We start from the raw sequence: 14672 nt of genomic DNA, 5'->3' as shown, positions 1-14672 counted from the left end.
TCATTTGGGGGGGTTAATGAGAGCTTGTTTAGATGTAATGTGTTATGTTAATATCATTTGGGGGGGGGGGGGTCAATGAGAGCGTGTTTAGATATGTGTTTAAAGACGCAGGCGCTTTGATCAGCCCAGCCACTGGCCCTACTTAAAGAGAAAGCTCTGTTCAGGAGCCTGCTTCCTCTTGCCTCCCAAGCGGTCACATTACCCAGGGTGCCTCTATACCAGATGCATGATCCACAGTTAGCGGTGGTGAGCTTGGGTTAATTCTTGGTCAACATCTGTCCTTGTTTTTTCACTCAAGGATAAAAAAAATAAAAAAATGAATTTCTTCTTACATCAGAGAGAGCACCTGGGCTCTCTTGGCAGTCCCGTCCTGCACTGATCTAGAAGACTTAAGCAGTGGCATGGGGTTCTCATTTACCCTGCCTCTTTGTTAGGTTAGGGGGGTATCTCATGACGAAGGTCCTTGCATGGGCTGGTGGGTTGGTCGGGCCGGGCTGAATTATACAAGGGATGTGGTGATGGAGTTTTAGAGGGACGAGGAGGGGGAGGTTGTTTTTCACTGAGGCATCCCCGGACGACAGGAACGCACTGTGATCAATGGCGTGCAATCAGCCGCCTCTGACTCCCATGACACACTGATCAGTCTTAGTCAATGAACACATGAATGAATGAATCAATCACATGTCAGGCCTGGCCACGGAACTGCTTAACCTGAACAACTGTGAGGACAGACCACCACCATACTGCTGGGTGTGTAGAGGACCCAGATTTGTAAAGTAGGCAGGCTATTCTGAAAAACTGAGTTGATTCTCAAAAATTATTACACTCCGATTGACTGGTTTTCCCTGAAATTGTGTAGTTTCACTAAAATGTAGACCAAGTGAAATAATTTCCCCACAATACACGACATTGTGTCATTGTCGTTTTCCCTTGTTGAGCTTTCAGTTCAGAGTCAGAAACAGTTGGCAAAGGGTGTGACACAGAAAAGCTACGTCATTGTGGACCAATGAGCCTCTAGGCTCTTAGAAGAAATAAACACAAACAACTGTGTGCTTGTTTGCGCAGGTATGCTTTTGACTTGTGACGGAGACATATTCAGGTATGGTGAAGCAACATTGACCCTTGTGCTCAAATAACAGATTTCTTGGTTCGAGGCCAACGCTTACTGGATTACAGAAATCATTTGAACATGAATGGAGAGGCCATTTCTGTTCTTGAAATATCTGGGGGGGTTTTGTCCAATAAGCTGTGTGGGTTTCTGGCAGCGCTGCTGGCTCTGAAGTGGCCAGGGATTTCTGCTTGGCTGGGTTTTGGATTTGCAAAGCTGACAGAAGGGCTTCGGTTGGGAAGAACAAGAGGGCCCAACGCTGCTACCAAGTCACTAACTTGAAAGGCTCATTTGAATAAGATAACTTCTTAAAATGTTCCATTTTTTTTATCTTGTTCAACCGTCCTCATGGCTGCGTTTTGTTTTCTGATTTGCTCAATTTCGATAAGTTGGGAAGTCGTTCTAAAAAAACACTTCAACGATAAAGAACGTCAAGTCGCCAATTTTGCTACGTTTTTCGCAATAATCGTAGAAGTGGATGAAAAATAAAAAAATTCGGATTATCTCTTGCTGGTGTGGCTACAATGACTTTTTGACAGGTTAAGTATATATGCCTTGCCCTTCTCCAGCTCCTTCTTTGGCCTATTCATTGCACAAAGCTGCTTAAGCACACTTAAGCGCATTAGCATTTGGATGGCAGGGGACCATATTGACCCTGCATTTGGAGGGCCTAAATGAGTGAAAGATGGAGCGATTTGTTAGGGCTTTAGAAACCAGCTTTGGGGGGGAACCGGGGAGGGTTGTTCCACTTTCACTTACTGCTGGGTGTTTGTTCTAATCTGGTGTGCCATTTTGGGCAAGCAGGACTGATTTGTGACATTTCAGTCTAAAGGCCCTTTTTCTGCCCGTTATATTGGCTTGACCTGATTAACTAATCTGTGCTTTGAATTTCAATCAGACCGCTGTCCCTGCAGTGTGGTATGGGAACCACTGGTTGAAGGATTACCTCATTCAACGGGTCTTCAAACACAGATGGTTGAATGTTTAACTAATTGTTAAAGGAGTCCACAAAGGGGAATTTAACCATGCACACGGTCCACAGGGTCAAGACATAGCACAGAATAAAGAGGGGGACAGTAAGATGAGGATTTTTGGGGGGGGGGTGTGTGCGGGTTCTTAAAAAATCCTTCAAATGCGTAGTGGTGTGCATGTGTTCTGTGTGTGGACTGTGGAATGGCCATTAGTAATGATACGGTATAGCCCTCTGTACACACATAGGCAGAGAGAGAGAGATCCTGTGTTTTACCCTTTGACACCATACGATACATGGTTACATTTGTTTTGTCCACGGTATGATATACTGTTCCATCCTATGAGATGTAGGGAATACTGGCACTAACCCCCCCTTTCCTTCTACAGAGTCTGTGTTCCACTGCCACCATGCAGACGGTCAGAGTAGGTGACACCAATGAAGTCGAGAAGCTAATATTCAGAGAATCAGAGAACGATCGCGAGGTATGCTACAGCATGGATGTTGGTTCATAACAAGACGTAAATGCACTGTGTACACACAACACCTGACATTTTTCAAGTTTCATCAGAATTACTCATGTACATCGCCTCACCTGAACACGGAATAGCTTATTTGTAAAGTGCCTTTATAAAGAAAGAAATTACTCTTTCACACAAACTTTCCCAATAAGTCTACAGGCCATTCTACTGCCTGATACACACCATAGAGCTGACCCTAACCCGACCTGACCCGGCTGAAGATATTTTAATTTCACATTGTCCTTTCTAGCAACTATGATGTATGCGTAACAAGGCCAGCCGGCTTTGCTCGGTTTGGCCCTATAGTGAGACTCAGGCATAAGTGTACAGGTGGAATAATAGTCTTCAACACTTCAGACAGAATGAATGCTGCTCCCAACACCATAGCACATTACCCTTCATTAAATGAATTAAAGCTCTAATTATAAAGTGCTGGTTCAGATGAGGGTCGCTATTAATCAGTCCACTATTCTCCTACCCTCTTCTGCCCCTTTTAGGTTGTACTTCAACTAGAAAAGAAGCTTTTTAATTATATCAACCAGGACATTTTCCGGGAAAACAATGGGACCCTGGTAAGACATTCATTTTGCTTTATAACTTTGGAAGGTTTATTCAATGCATGTTTTATTGAGAGCTTTAAGACATTCAGTTGGGAGTTGGGACATTCAAAGTGACAGGAATGTGCGACGTTTACTACATGTTGTCATCTTTAGACAGAGGCCAAAATTCACTGTGAAACAAGTAAATGAAAGTCACTGATGCGGAAGTAGATTTTTTTTATTGGTGGGGGGGGTTAGGCCACACAGTGGGTGTCATTGTGACAGAAGCCAGCAGTGCAGATGGTCAGAAAGATGCCCTCACGATTTTCCTTCCTCGTCTAAACACTGATTTCAATCTAGGAAAATATTTATTGGGTACCAAATAGAAGAAAACTAATTGAATAAATGAGGGACTACCTTGACCTGCTCCAATTCACACATTTTCTTTTTCTGTTGCAAAAATGCTTTTAAATGTTTTCCATTTTCCACTGATTCTTATCATCCTGACACCTCCTATTGGGAAACAGCTATACACTGAGTGTATGTGTGTATGTTCGTGCAATTGGACATAAGTAACACTGTATAACAGGCAATTGGACACATGTAAGCCAATGTAACACACATCAGGACTCCTCATGACCATGTCATTATAATAGCCAATAATCCATGTGAAACATATGACTCTTCAAGTAGTCTGTCTGTTTGTGTGTATGCTGTACATACCGTGAGTGTATGTGGGGCTGTATGTCTGTGTCTCTGTGTTGGTATGTGTGTGTTTATGTGGTGTGTGTTTGTGCCCCAGGATGCCCCCACTTTCCTCTCCCCCTCCCCTGCAGGGCTCGGCAAGATAAATGGCGTAATGGGGCGTCAGAGATAATCTGATGGTCATAGTCTAGTTAAACACACAGTGTTATGATCCTTATAAAACAAACTACCTTTCCAAAAGGATAAATGTTCCCCCCTGCACCCCTCCTCAGAGGAAAAATAAATCCATTGCATCCTTCATCAACTACTAGGCTTGACAGAAATGTAATTCGAGGCACCTCTCAAAAATAATTATTATATTTTGAGAGGAGTAATCATTGGTCGGGACATGATTGAATGTGTCCATGCCTATTGATTTTTGCTGTGATTAATAGTTTTGTTTAGTCGATATTCCCATCGAAATTGTATAATTAATTATCCCCGCTGCTGTCAGGCCGGGACGATGGAGAGCCCTGATAAGTATTTGGGAAGATTACCTTTTCCGGGAGTCGTGGCGTCAAGGGACACAGGGTCTTGCTCCTCGGCGGAGGTAGAGGAAGCGGGAGTGGGCAGGGGCGGATCTATGTTCCCAGGAACCAGGATTCTGTGCAGACACATGCCCCCCCTCCTCTCCACTACCTCCTATTTATCCAGTAGCGTATCTTCCATCCTGTAACCCCTCCTCTCTCCCCTCTTCATCATTGATTTAGTTTCAGTACCTCTTTATTGTAACTTTATCAGTGTGGTGTCGGCAGACGGCTGGGAAGGAGGAGGGGTAAAGAGGGGGGGGGGGGGGGTCCTGTTTCGAGTGATGAACTTTTCTGTCAGGGCCGCTCCTCATTGTCATGCTCCCTGCGTACTGGCAACATTACTCAAGCCGCAAGTTTTCCAGATTAAGTAAATAAATATATAAATAAAGATCCATCCCCTCCCAGGCTAAACTTCTTCAATATTTTACCTGTCAGTGCCCTTAAGTGATAATACAGCAGCATGCTAAATAAAATGTGACCTTAGCTAGGAAGATAAACATGGAAGGCCAGGGAGAATGGGCTTCTGTGCTGTCTCTTATACCTGAATGCCTCGCTACATTGAATAGCTTATTGTGCTTTTGCTAGTATTGATCAGTTCCTCAGTCTGATCATGATATATGTAGCATATATATTATATACAGTGCCTTGCAAAAGTATTCAGACCCCTTGTATTTGTTCACATTTTATTGTGTTACAAAGTGGGATTCATATTGATTTAATTGTCATTTTTTGTCAACAGTTTATACAAAATACCTTGTCAAAGTGGAAGGAAAATATTTTTTATATTTTTTATAAATAACAATGAAAAAACTAAAATATAGTCGTTGCGTAAGTATTCAGCTCCCTGAGTCAATGCATATTAGAAACACCTTTGGCATTGATTACAGCTGAGTCTTCTTGGGTAAGTTTAAGGCTTTGCACACCTAGATGGTGCAATATTTCCCCATTTTTATTTTTCAAAATTCTTCAAGCTCTATCAAGATTTTTGGGATCATGGCTAGACAGCAATTTTCAAGTCTTGCCATAGATTTTCAAGCAGATTTAAGTCAAAACAGTAACTTTGAATATTCACTGTCTTCTTGGTAAGCAACTTCTGTGTACAGTTGAAGTCGGAAGTTTACATACACCTTAGCCAAATACATTTATACTCAGTTTTTCACAATTCCTGACATTTAATCAGAGTAAAAATTCCCTGTCTTAGGTTAGTTAGGATCACCGCTTTATTTTAAGAATGTGAAATGTCAGCCGCTCTACTGAATAATAGTAGGGAGAATGACTTATTTCAGCTTTTATTTCTTTCATCACATTCCCAGTGGGTCAGAAGTTTACATACACTCAATTAGTATTTGGTAGCATTGCTTTTAAATTGTTTAACTTGGGTCAAACGTTTTGTGTAGCCTTCCACAAGCTTCCCACAACAAGTTGGGTGAATTTTGTCCCATTCCTCCTGACAGAGCTTGTGTAACTGAGTCGGGTTTGTAGCTAGCTAACTATAGGCACTGAAACAGATGTTGTGTTATTTGACGTGTACTTTTTTGACACGCAAAGACCCAAACGGCGTTCCATAGAAATCCTGGTTGAGAATGAAACAACTGAACAAATGAACATGAAACAGCACAGCAAGTAAGTGAAAGAAATAGGTTTTGATTATGTTTTACTGGTAATGTGGACATACGTAAATACCAAGAAAATAACTTTTTGGCAGTGTGGTATGTGTGTGTAACCTTTATTTAACTAGGCAAGTCAGAACAAATTCTTATTTACAATGACGGCCTGGATGACGCGAACTGGTTGTATGCCGCACTATGGGTCTCCCAATCACGGCCGGGTGTGATACTTCCTGGATTCGAACCAGGAACTGTAGTGACGCCTCTTGCACTGAGATGCAGTGCCTTAGACCGCTGCGTCTATGTGTGTGTGTTAACTATTTAACTGTACTAGAATGCTTAAAAGGCTGTTAAAATTGTAAATGTCGGTATCGGTATGTTTTTTGGGTGCAAGGAAAATGTTGGATATCGGTATCGGCCAAAAATGTCATATCGTGCATCACTAGCAGATACCCATAGACTTCCAGTCATTGTGCTAACGCTAGTTAGCAATTGCGCTAGCACTAGTTAGAAACTTGGTTCAAACTGCACGCAGGCACATAAGCGTGATTCATCACTCCAGAGAATGGATTTCCATTGCTCCACAGTCCAATGGCGTACTGCCAACAATAATGGTCTTGGGTTGTTTTTCATGGTTCGGGCTAGGCACCTTAGTTCCAGTGAAGGAAATCTTAACGCTACAGCATACAATGACATTCGAGACAATTTTGTGCTTCCAACTTTGTGGCAACAGTTTGGGAAGGCCCTTTCCTGTTTTAGCATGACAATGCCCCCGTGCACAAAGTGAGGTCCATGCTGAAATGGTTCGCTGAGATCTGTGTGGAAGAACTTGACTGGCCTGCGCAGAGCCCTGACCTGAACCCCATGGAACACCTTTGGGATGAATTGGAACGCCGACTGCGAGCCAGGCCTAATCGCCCAACATCAGTGCCCTACCCAGGGACGCAAACTAGTCACTGAGTTTTGAATCCAAAATAGGTGACCTATGTGATTTGTGTAGATCCAATGAGAAAAGCTTTGAGGGGGGGGTGTTTGGATCACTACTGGCTGCAAACAAGTGATGCGCGTTTGGAGCAATACTACCTGTATCCAAGGCTCAGCCAATCGTTCACATAACAACAGAATGCAGCACACGGCTGAAGAGAGAAGATAACCAATTTGCTAGTTACAGCATCAGCGTGCGCTTTGGAAAGACAGCTTGCCAGTGGGGTGGCAGGTAGCCTAGTGGTTAGAGCGTTGGACTTGTAACCGAAAGGTTGCAAGATCGAATCCCCGAGCTGACAAGGTAAAAATCTGTCGTTCTGCCCCTGAACAAGGCAGTTAACCCACTAGGCCGTCATTGAAAATAAGAATTTGTTCTTAACTGACTTGCCTAGTGAAATAAAGGGAAAATAAAAAACAGCAGTGCATCCCCTGAACAATAACGAAGAGATAGGTGAGAAGCCTGACCATGGGGTGAGAAGGTGATGAAGTGTACTTCATGAGCTGTAACCCGAAAAACTACTGGCATTTGGAAAGTTTGAGGTGAGGGAGAAAGTGTGGTGGAACAACTATTGTTAGCGCTGTTAAGTAATGTTATCTTGCTAGCTGGATCAAATTCTCCATTAGCTAGCCAGAGAGATGTTGAGCAACAGTAGCCAACTTAACTGATCAAATAATTGAGTTTATGATGTGAAAATTTGCTGGCTAATAAAGTCACAGCTAACATTAGCTAGCTAACGTTACAACATCAGATGAGCTAACATTAGTAACCTAACCAATTCGCTACAGTATTAACTGGTATACGACTCCTTGCTGTTCCTCAAGTTATAACGCGTTAGTTGCTTACATGTCAAACTATCTCTCTGACAACACCTGCTGCCATTAAAAGCCATCAATAAACACAGAGGTGAAAGGTTATTTTATTTTATTTTTAAGCCACACACTTGGCTGTCATTGCAGGGCCCTGGCAATCTGTGTGAAATGTTAACTAGTTAATGAACTAACTACTATCTGTGAACTAATGTTTTCCCTTTGTGGTTAATTTTCGGAATTAGAGATTTAGGTGAAAATGAGGCGTTGCTTGTTAAACAAGTGGATTCAGGGATCAAGTGGAGCTGGGCCTGGCTTAAGCTGGACACCACACACTTTCCCTATTTCTCACTTTTTCAATACAGTGGATAAAAAGGGGTAGGCCAGGTGTCCTCTCTGTCTGAAAGAGATCAATTATGCCAACAAAGGGTATCATGCTCTGTTGGCACATTGTAGAATAGATGTCCGCAGGCAGAAAGTGTACAATGTAATAATGTGCAGTGTAGCCCAAAAATATTGCTTTTGTTGTGTTGAACTTGACAGTAACACTTGTGTGTGAGTGAGGGGGGATTATTACATTTTTTACTCAGTGAAGGTTATTTTTGCACCCATGTAGCCTTGTGCACTTGATCAATGTCTACTATAGTGGCCACTATATTAGAGTAAAAATAGAATGCCTGTTTGTTTCATTCTATTTCTACTTTAAGATGTTTTTTTCCCAAGTGCAATATTTAGATGTGTGTGTGGTCACAAGCATTGTATTATAAAGGCTGTCATGGCTAACTGCAATATTAGTGTGTTGTTCTTTTCCAAGACTTGAGTGTCATTTGCAGTAACGTCTAGGCAACAAATAACATTGGATTGCTTTCTTTACATTTTTTAGCTGTGAGTTAGGTTCACATTAACCACTTTATATTTTACACACAGACTGATCATGTAGATCATATTCTTTGTTGTTTAATTAGTTAACCTGCATTTCTCCTTTTTTGCAAAAAGTGTCACCTTTTTGGGCTCTCACCAGTTTGGATCCCTGCCTACCTCACTAATGCTCTTGGGGCTGAATGGAAGCAGGTCCCCGCAGCAATGTTCCAACATCTAGTGGAAAGCCTTCCCAGAAAAGTGTAGGCTGTTACAGCAGCTTAGGGGGGAGCAACTCTATATTAATGCCCATGATTTTGGAATGAGGTGTTCACCGAGCAGGTGTCCACATACTTTTGGTCATGTAGTGTATGATAAGAGAGACTATAATGAGTCTGTAGCCTCAAGCCTGCTGGCTGTATTTGTTTGGGTTGACCCTCTCAAGGCGGTCGGCCATTCCCTGTCAGCGACAGTTTATCGTTTCCACAACAAATAATGAAGATCTCATAAAACGAAGAAAAAATATGGCCCTGCAATGACAGCCAAGTGTGTGGCTTAAAAATAAAATTAAATGACCTTTCACCTCTGTGTTTATTAATGGTTTTTAATGGCAGCAGGTGTTGTCAGAGGGATAGTTTGACATGTTGTAAATCATTGCACAATTATGGGCTTGGACAACCACAGGCTGGGTTAGAGGGACAGTCAGCCCAGATACCTTTTATTCCCTCTGTCCCTTCAACTTCTCCCTCTTATAACAATCACAGCTACGGTGATTTAGGTGTGTGTTGCTCATTCAGGCGAAGTAAGAAATATGAACACTGGACTTGTTTAGGGGGGGCACTTCCTCATCTTTCTCCTTGTCTATGATATTGCCTGAGCCATATCAGCTAGCAGCCCTCTCCAAGGTCATTTCAAGCTGACAAACTACTCCGCCATCTTTATAATGCAACGAGGCCTTGAACCAATATAAACTGGGATTTGTTTTTACTGCTGACCTACCAGAACAGCAAATCATTATGCTTAATTGACCCGGGATGAAATGTAGTGTGAAATTTCAGCCCTTGGGTTTTCCAGTCAACCTAAATGAATTACTCAACATTCACTTAGAGGCTCTATGCACACGCACACACACACACACACACACACACACACACACACACACACACACACACACACACACACACACATCACGGATACACAGTGCGCTTCATCACCCCCCAACACAGCTCATCTGCTGCTTTTTAAAGGTGTCACTTTTCATCTCGGCTGCACTAGCTCCACAGAGACAAACACACCTGTCCACACGCTCACAGAAACACACCGGTGTACACACACACACCCAGAAACTCTATTAGGGTAAGAATAGACGCAGAAATGAGGTGCACACACAAACAGGGACAATTACATTCTGCACCTCTATAAATGTTTACAGTCAATTATTTATATTATCACACACACACACACACACACACACACACACACACACACACACACACACACACACACACACACACACACACACACACACACACACAAACACAAACCAACTTTTACTGTACATCTTGACATTCTCTCAGTTACAAACTTATATGCTGGCTCACTCTTCCACTAAGGACTCTTCACACACACTGTGAGCGTGTCATTGGGAGGATGGTGGTGGCGCACAGTGAAGCGTGTAGCGCATCCTCCGGGCTCCATTCCTCATTCACATTGTGTGAGCTCTCCTGTGACCCTGCCTCCTGTGAGTTTGATGAATGTTACACATCTGCCCTCCTGAACCACAGAGACTCTGTCTGAGGGTCCCACTGTCTGGAAAGTAATGTCCACTGTTCTGCACCACTGGCACACGTGCGCTCGCTCGCACGCACGCACACACACACACACACACACACACACACACACACACACACACACACACACACACAGAAGCTCACACATTACACGTAAGTATGCATATAGTAGGCTACTCGCAGTTACCCACATAAAATTAAATTGCTCATACAAAAATACACAGCCATGTAAATGTGTCCCACATATGTATGTGAAAATGTCAATCAAGTTTTAAACTAGCTTACAACCATTTATGTTGGAATTGTGAATTGATAGAATGGCGCCGGAGGGGATGGCCGCCGTTCTACGGGCTCCTGACCAATTGTGCTATTTTGTGTGTTTTTGCGCTGATCAAATGAATATACATTTTTTGTTTCGTACATGTTTCGGCCATCGTTTCATATGACCAAAAAGAGCTTCTGGACATCAAAACAGCGATTACTAACCTCAATTTGGATGAGGACTTCTATTTTAACAAATCGGAGGCGGACATAATGCTCATCTCAGACCAGGCCCAAATCGCCGTCATTAGGGGGAGGCGGAGTCAGCGCTACAGAGGCTGACGTGCAGAATTTTTAATGTGACGCCGTGTGGATAAATCGCTATTACCATCCGTTCTATTGTCAAACGTGCAATCACTGGAAAATAAACTGCATGAGCTCCATTCGATACTATCCTGTCAACGTGATCTGAAGAACTGTAATATCCTATGTTTCACGGAGTCGTGCCTGAACAAGGACAGAACAGCTGCGTCCGGTAAGCTGAGAGGGGTGTCTCTTTGTCAACAACAGTTGGTGCGCAATCTCTAATATCAAGGAAGTCTCGTGGACCTGCTCGCCTGAGTTAGAATACCTTATGATAAGCTGTAGACCGCGCTATTTGCCAAGAGCATTTTCATCTATATTTTTCGTAGCTGTCTATTTACCTCCACAAACCGATGCCTACCAGACGAGCTAAATGCCTTCTATGCTCGCTTTGAGGCAAGCAACACTGAACAATTCATGATAGCACCAGCTATTCCAGATGACTGTGTGATCACACTCTCTGTAGCCAATGTGAGTATGACATTTAAACAGGTTAACATTCATAAGACCGCTGGGCCAGATGGATTACCAGGACGTATACTCAGAACATATGCTGAACAGCTAGCAAGTGTATTCACTGACATGTTTACCCTCTCCCTGACCCAGTCTGTAATACTGACATGTTTCAAGCAGACCACCATAGTCCCCGTAGTCCCCACCATAGTCCCCGACACCCTGGACCCACTCCAATTTGCATACCGCCCCAACAGATCCACAGAAGCAATCTCTATTTCCTCTTCCCACCTGGACAAAAGGAACACCTACTTGAGAATCTTGTTCATTAACCTTTCTGAACCACCCATCCCGGACCCAGGATAATTGTCATCAGCAACGCTGAATATCATAGCGCCACAGTCAAATAATATTACTAAAAATATTTATAATCATGCAATCACAAGTGAAATATACCAAAACACAGTTTAGTTTGTTGTTAATCCACCTATGGTGTCAGATTTTGAAAATATATTTTACAGCGAAAGAAATCCAAGCTTTTGTGAGTGTAGTTTTCAATGCTACATCAGCTAACCCCAAATTAGCATAGTCACGAAAGCGTGAAAAACAATCAAATTAATCGCTTACCTTTGATAATCTTCAGACGTTTCCACTCACGAGACTCCCAATTACACAACAAATCTTCTTTTTGTTCGATAAATATTACTTTTATCACAAAAAAACGCCATTTGGGTTGTGCGTCATGAAGAAAAAAACGACAGCCTCATTCAGGTCCTGAAAAGAAGATGGAAATTTCCAAACGTATCAGATTAAAAAATATTTCTAATAATATTTATAATCATGCAATCACAAGTGAAATATACCAAAACACAGCTTAGCTTGTTGTTAATCCACCTATCGTGTCAGATTTTGAAAATATATTTTACAGCGAAAGAAGTCCAAGCTTTTGTGAGTGTAGCTTTCTATGCTACATTAGCTTAGCCTTATATTAGCTTGGTTAGCTTGGTCACGAAAGTAAGAAAAGCAATCAAATTAATCGCTTACCTTTGATAATCTTCGGGTGGTTCCACTTACGAGACTCCCAGTTACACAACAAATGTTCTTTTTGTTCGATAAATGTTACTTTTATATCCAAATACCTCTGTTGGTTTGGTGCGTTATGCTCCGAAATCCACCGGAAAGAGAGGTCACGAAAACGCATACGAAAATGCCAAATAATATCCATAATGTCCACAGAAACATGTCAAACGTTTTTTATAATCAATCCTCAGGATGTTTTTCAAATATATATTCGATAATATATCAACCGGGAGTGTTGTTTTTTCAATCGGACCGGGAGAAACAATGGCCGCCTTTCTCTGTTGCGCACAACTCACTCTGAGAGCCCCCACCTATCCACTTACGCAATGTGATCTTTCACGCTCATTTTTCAAAATAAAAGCCTGAAACTTTGTCTAATGACTGTTGACGCCTTACGGAAGCCATAGAAAAAGGAATCTGGTTGATATCCCTTTAAATGCACGGTAGGCATGCATAAGAACAGAGAGGTTTCAAAAAAGAGGGACTTCCTGATTGGATTTTCCTCCGGTTTTCGCCTGCAATATCAGTTCTGTTTAACCTGTCTAGGACTGCACCCCCACTGAAAAGGCAGAGCCGCAAAATTCAAAAAATATATTTTTTTTAAATATTTAACTTTCACACATTAAAGTCCAATACAGCTAATGAAAGACACAGATCTTGTGAATCCAGCCAACATGTCCGATTTTTAAAATGTTTTACAGGGAAGACACAATATGTAAAGATGTAAATCTATTAGCTAAATACATTAGCATAATCCACCATCTTTTCTTTGTCCACCAACACCAGTAGCTATCACCAATTCGGCTAAACTAAGATATTGATAGCCACTAACCAAGAAAAAAACTCATCAGATGACAGTCTGATAACATATTTATGGTATAGGATAGGTTTTGTTAGAAAAATTTGCATATTTCAGGTAGATGTCATAGTTTACAATTGCACCCACCGTCACAAATGGACTAGAATAATAACATAGAGCAACGTGTTTACCCAATTACTAATCATCAAACATTTCGTAAAAATACACAGCATACACTAATCAAAAGACACAGATCCTGTGAATACAGACAATATTTCAGATTTTCTAAGTGTCTTACAGCGAAAACACAATAAATCGTTATATTAGCATACCACATATGCAAACGTTACCAGAGCATTGATTCTAGCCAAAGAGAGCGATAACTTAAACATCGCCAACATATATTAATTTTTTCATTAACCTTCTCAGAATTCTTCCGATGACACTCCTGTAACATCATATTACACAATCCATATACAGTTTGTTCGAAAATGTGCATATTTAGCCACCAAAATCATGGTTAGACAATGACAAAAGTAGCTCAGCTGGTCAGAAAATGTCCTGCACCATATTAGACAGTGATCTAGTCTTATACATAAATACTCATAAACTTGACTAAAAAATACAGGGTGGACAGCGATTGATAGACAATTTAATTCTTAATACAATCGCGGAATTACATTTTTTAAATTATCCTTACTTTTCAATACAGTTTGCGCCAAGCGAAGCTACGTCAAACAAGATGGCGTCCTAAGCCATTAACATTTTTCGACAGAAACACGATTTATCATAATAAATTGTTCCTACTTTGAGCTGTTCTTCCATCAGAATCTTGGGCAAAGAATCCTTTCTTGGGTCTAATCGTCTTTTGGTCGAAAGCTGTCCTCTTGCCATGTGGAAATGCCCACTGCGTTCGGCATGAACTGGAAACCTGCCCGGCGCTTCAAAGTGTCTCAGAAATAAATGTCCCAAAATCGCACTAAACGGGTATAAATTGCTATAAAACGGTTTAAATTAACTACCTTATGATGTTTTTAACTCCTATAACGAGTAGAAACATGACTGGAGAAATATTACTCCCTACACTAATGCTTGGAACAAGTGCGGGTCGGTGGCCACCGCGCGCCTGACGCAGCTGGAAAAGAGTTCCTACCTACAGGTTTTTTTGATTTATAGTGGCTGTGATTGGGCAATCGACACCATTCAAATCGTCATCACGTAAAGGCATCCAGGGGAAGACGTAAGCAGTGTCTGTATG

General features: G+C 41.8%; 1 protein-coding gene across 2 annotated transcripts in view; it reads left to right on the top strand.

Annotated features, from left to right (window-relative positions):
* LOC129836166 (inositol polyphosphate-5-phosphatase A-like) overlaps positions 1–14672 on the top strand; it is a 266559-nt gene that overhangs the window by 230491 nt on the left and 21396 nt on the right. For both annotated transcript variants that reach the window (XM_055902012.1, XM_055902011.1), the window contains exons 10-11: positions 2468–2563; positions 3097–3171. In XM_055902012.1, the coding sequence (XP_055757987.1) occupies positions 2468–2563; positions 3097–3171 (171 nt within the window). The remainder of the gene's footprint in view (positions 1–2467; positions 2564–3096; positions 3172–14672) is intronic.

This window comes from Salvelinus fontinalis, chromosome 37 (genome assembly GCF_029448725.1).
Source record: "Salvelinus fontinalis isolate EN_2023a chromosome 37, ASM2944872v1, whole genome shotgun sequence".
Classification (NCBI taxonomy): domain Eukaryota; kingdom Metazoa; phylum Chordata; class Actinopteri; order Salmoniformes; family Salmonidae; genus Salvelinus; species Salvelinus fontinalis.
The sequence above is the reverse complement of the archived record's forward strand: the minus strand, read 5'-3'. Positions and strand labels throughout refer to the sequence as shown.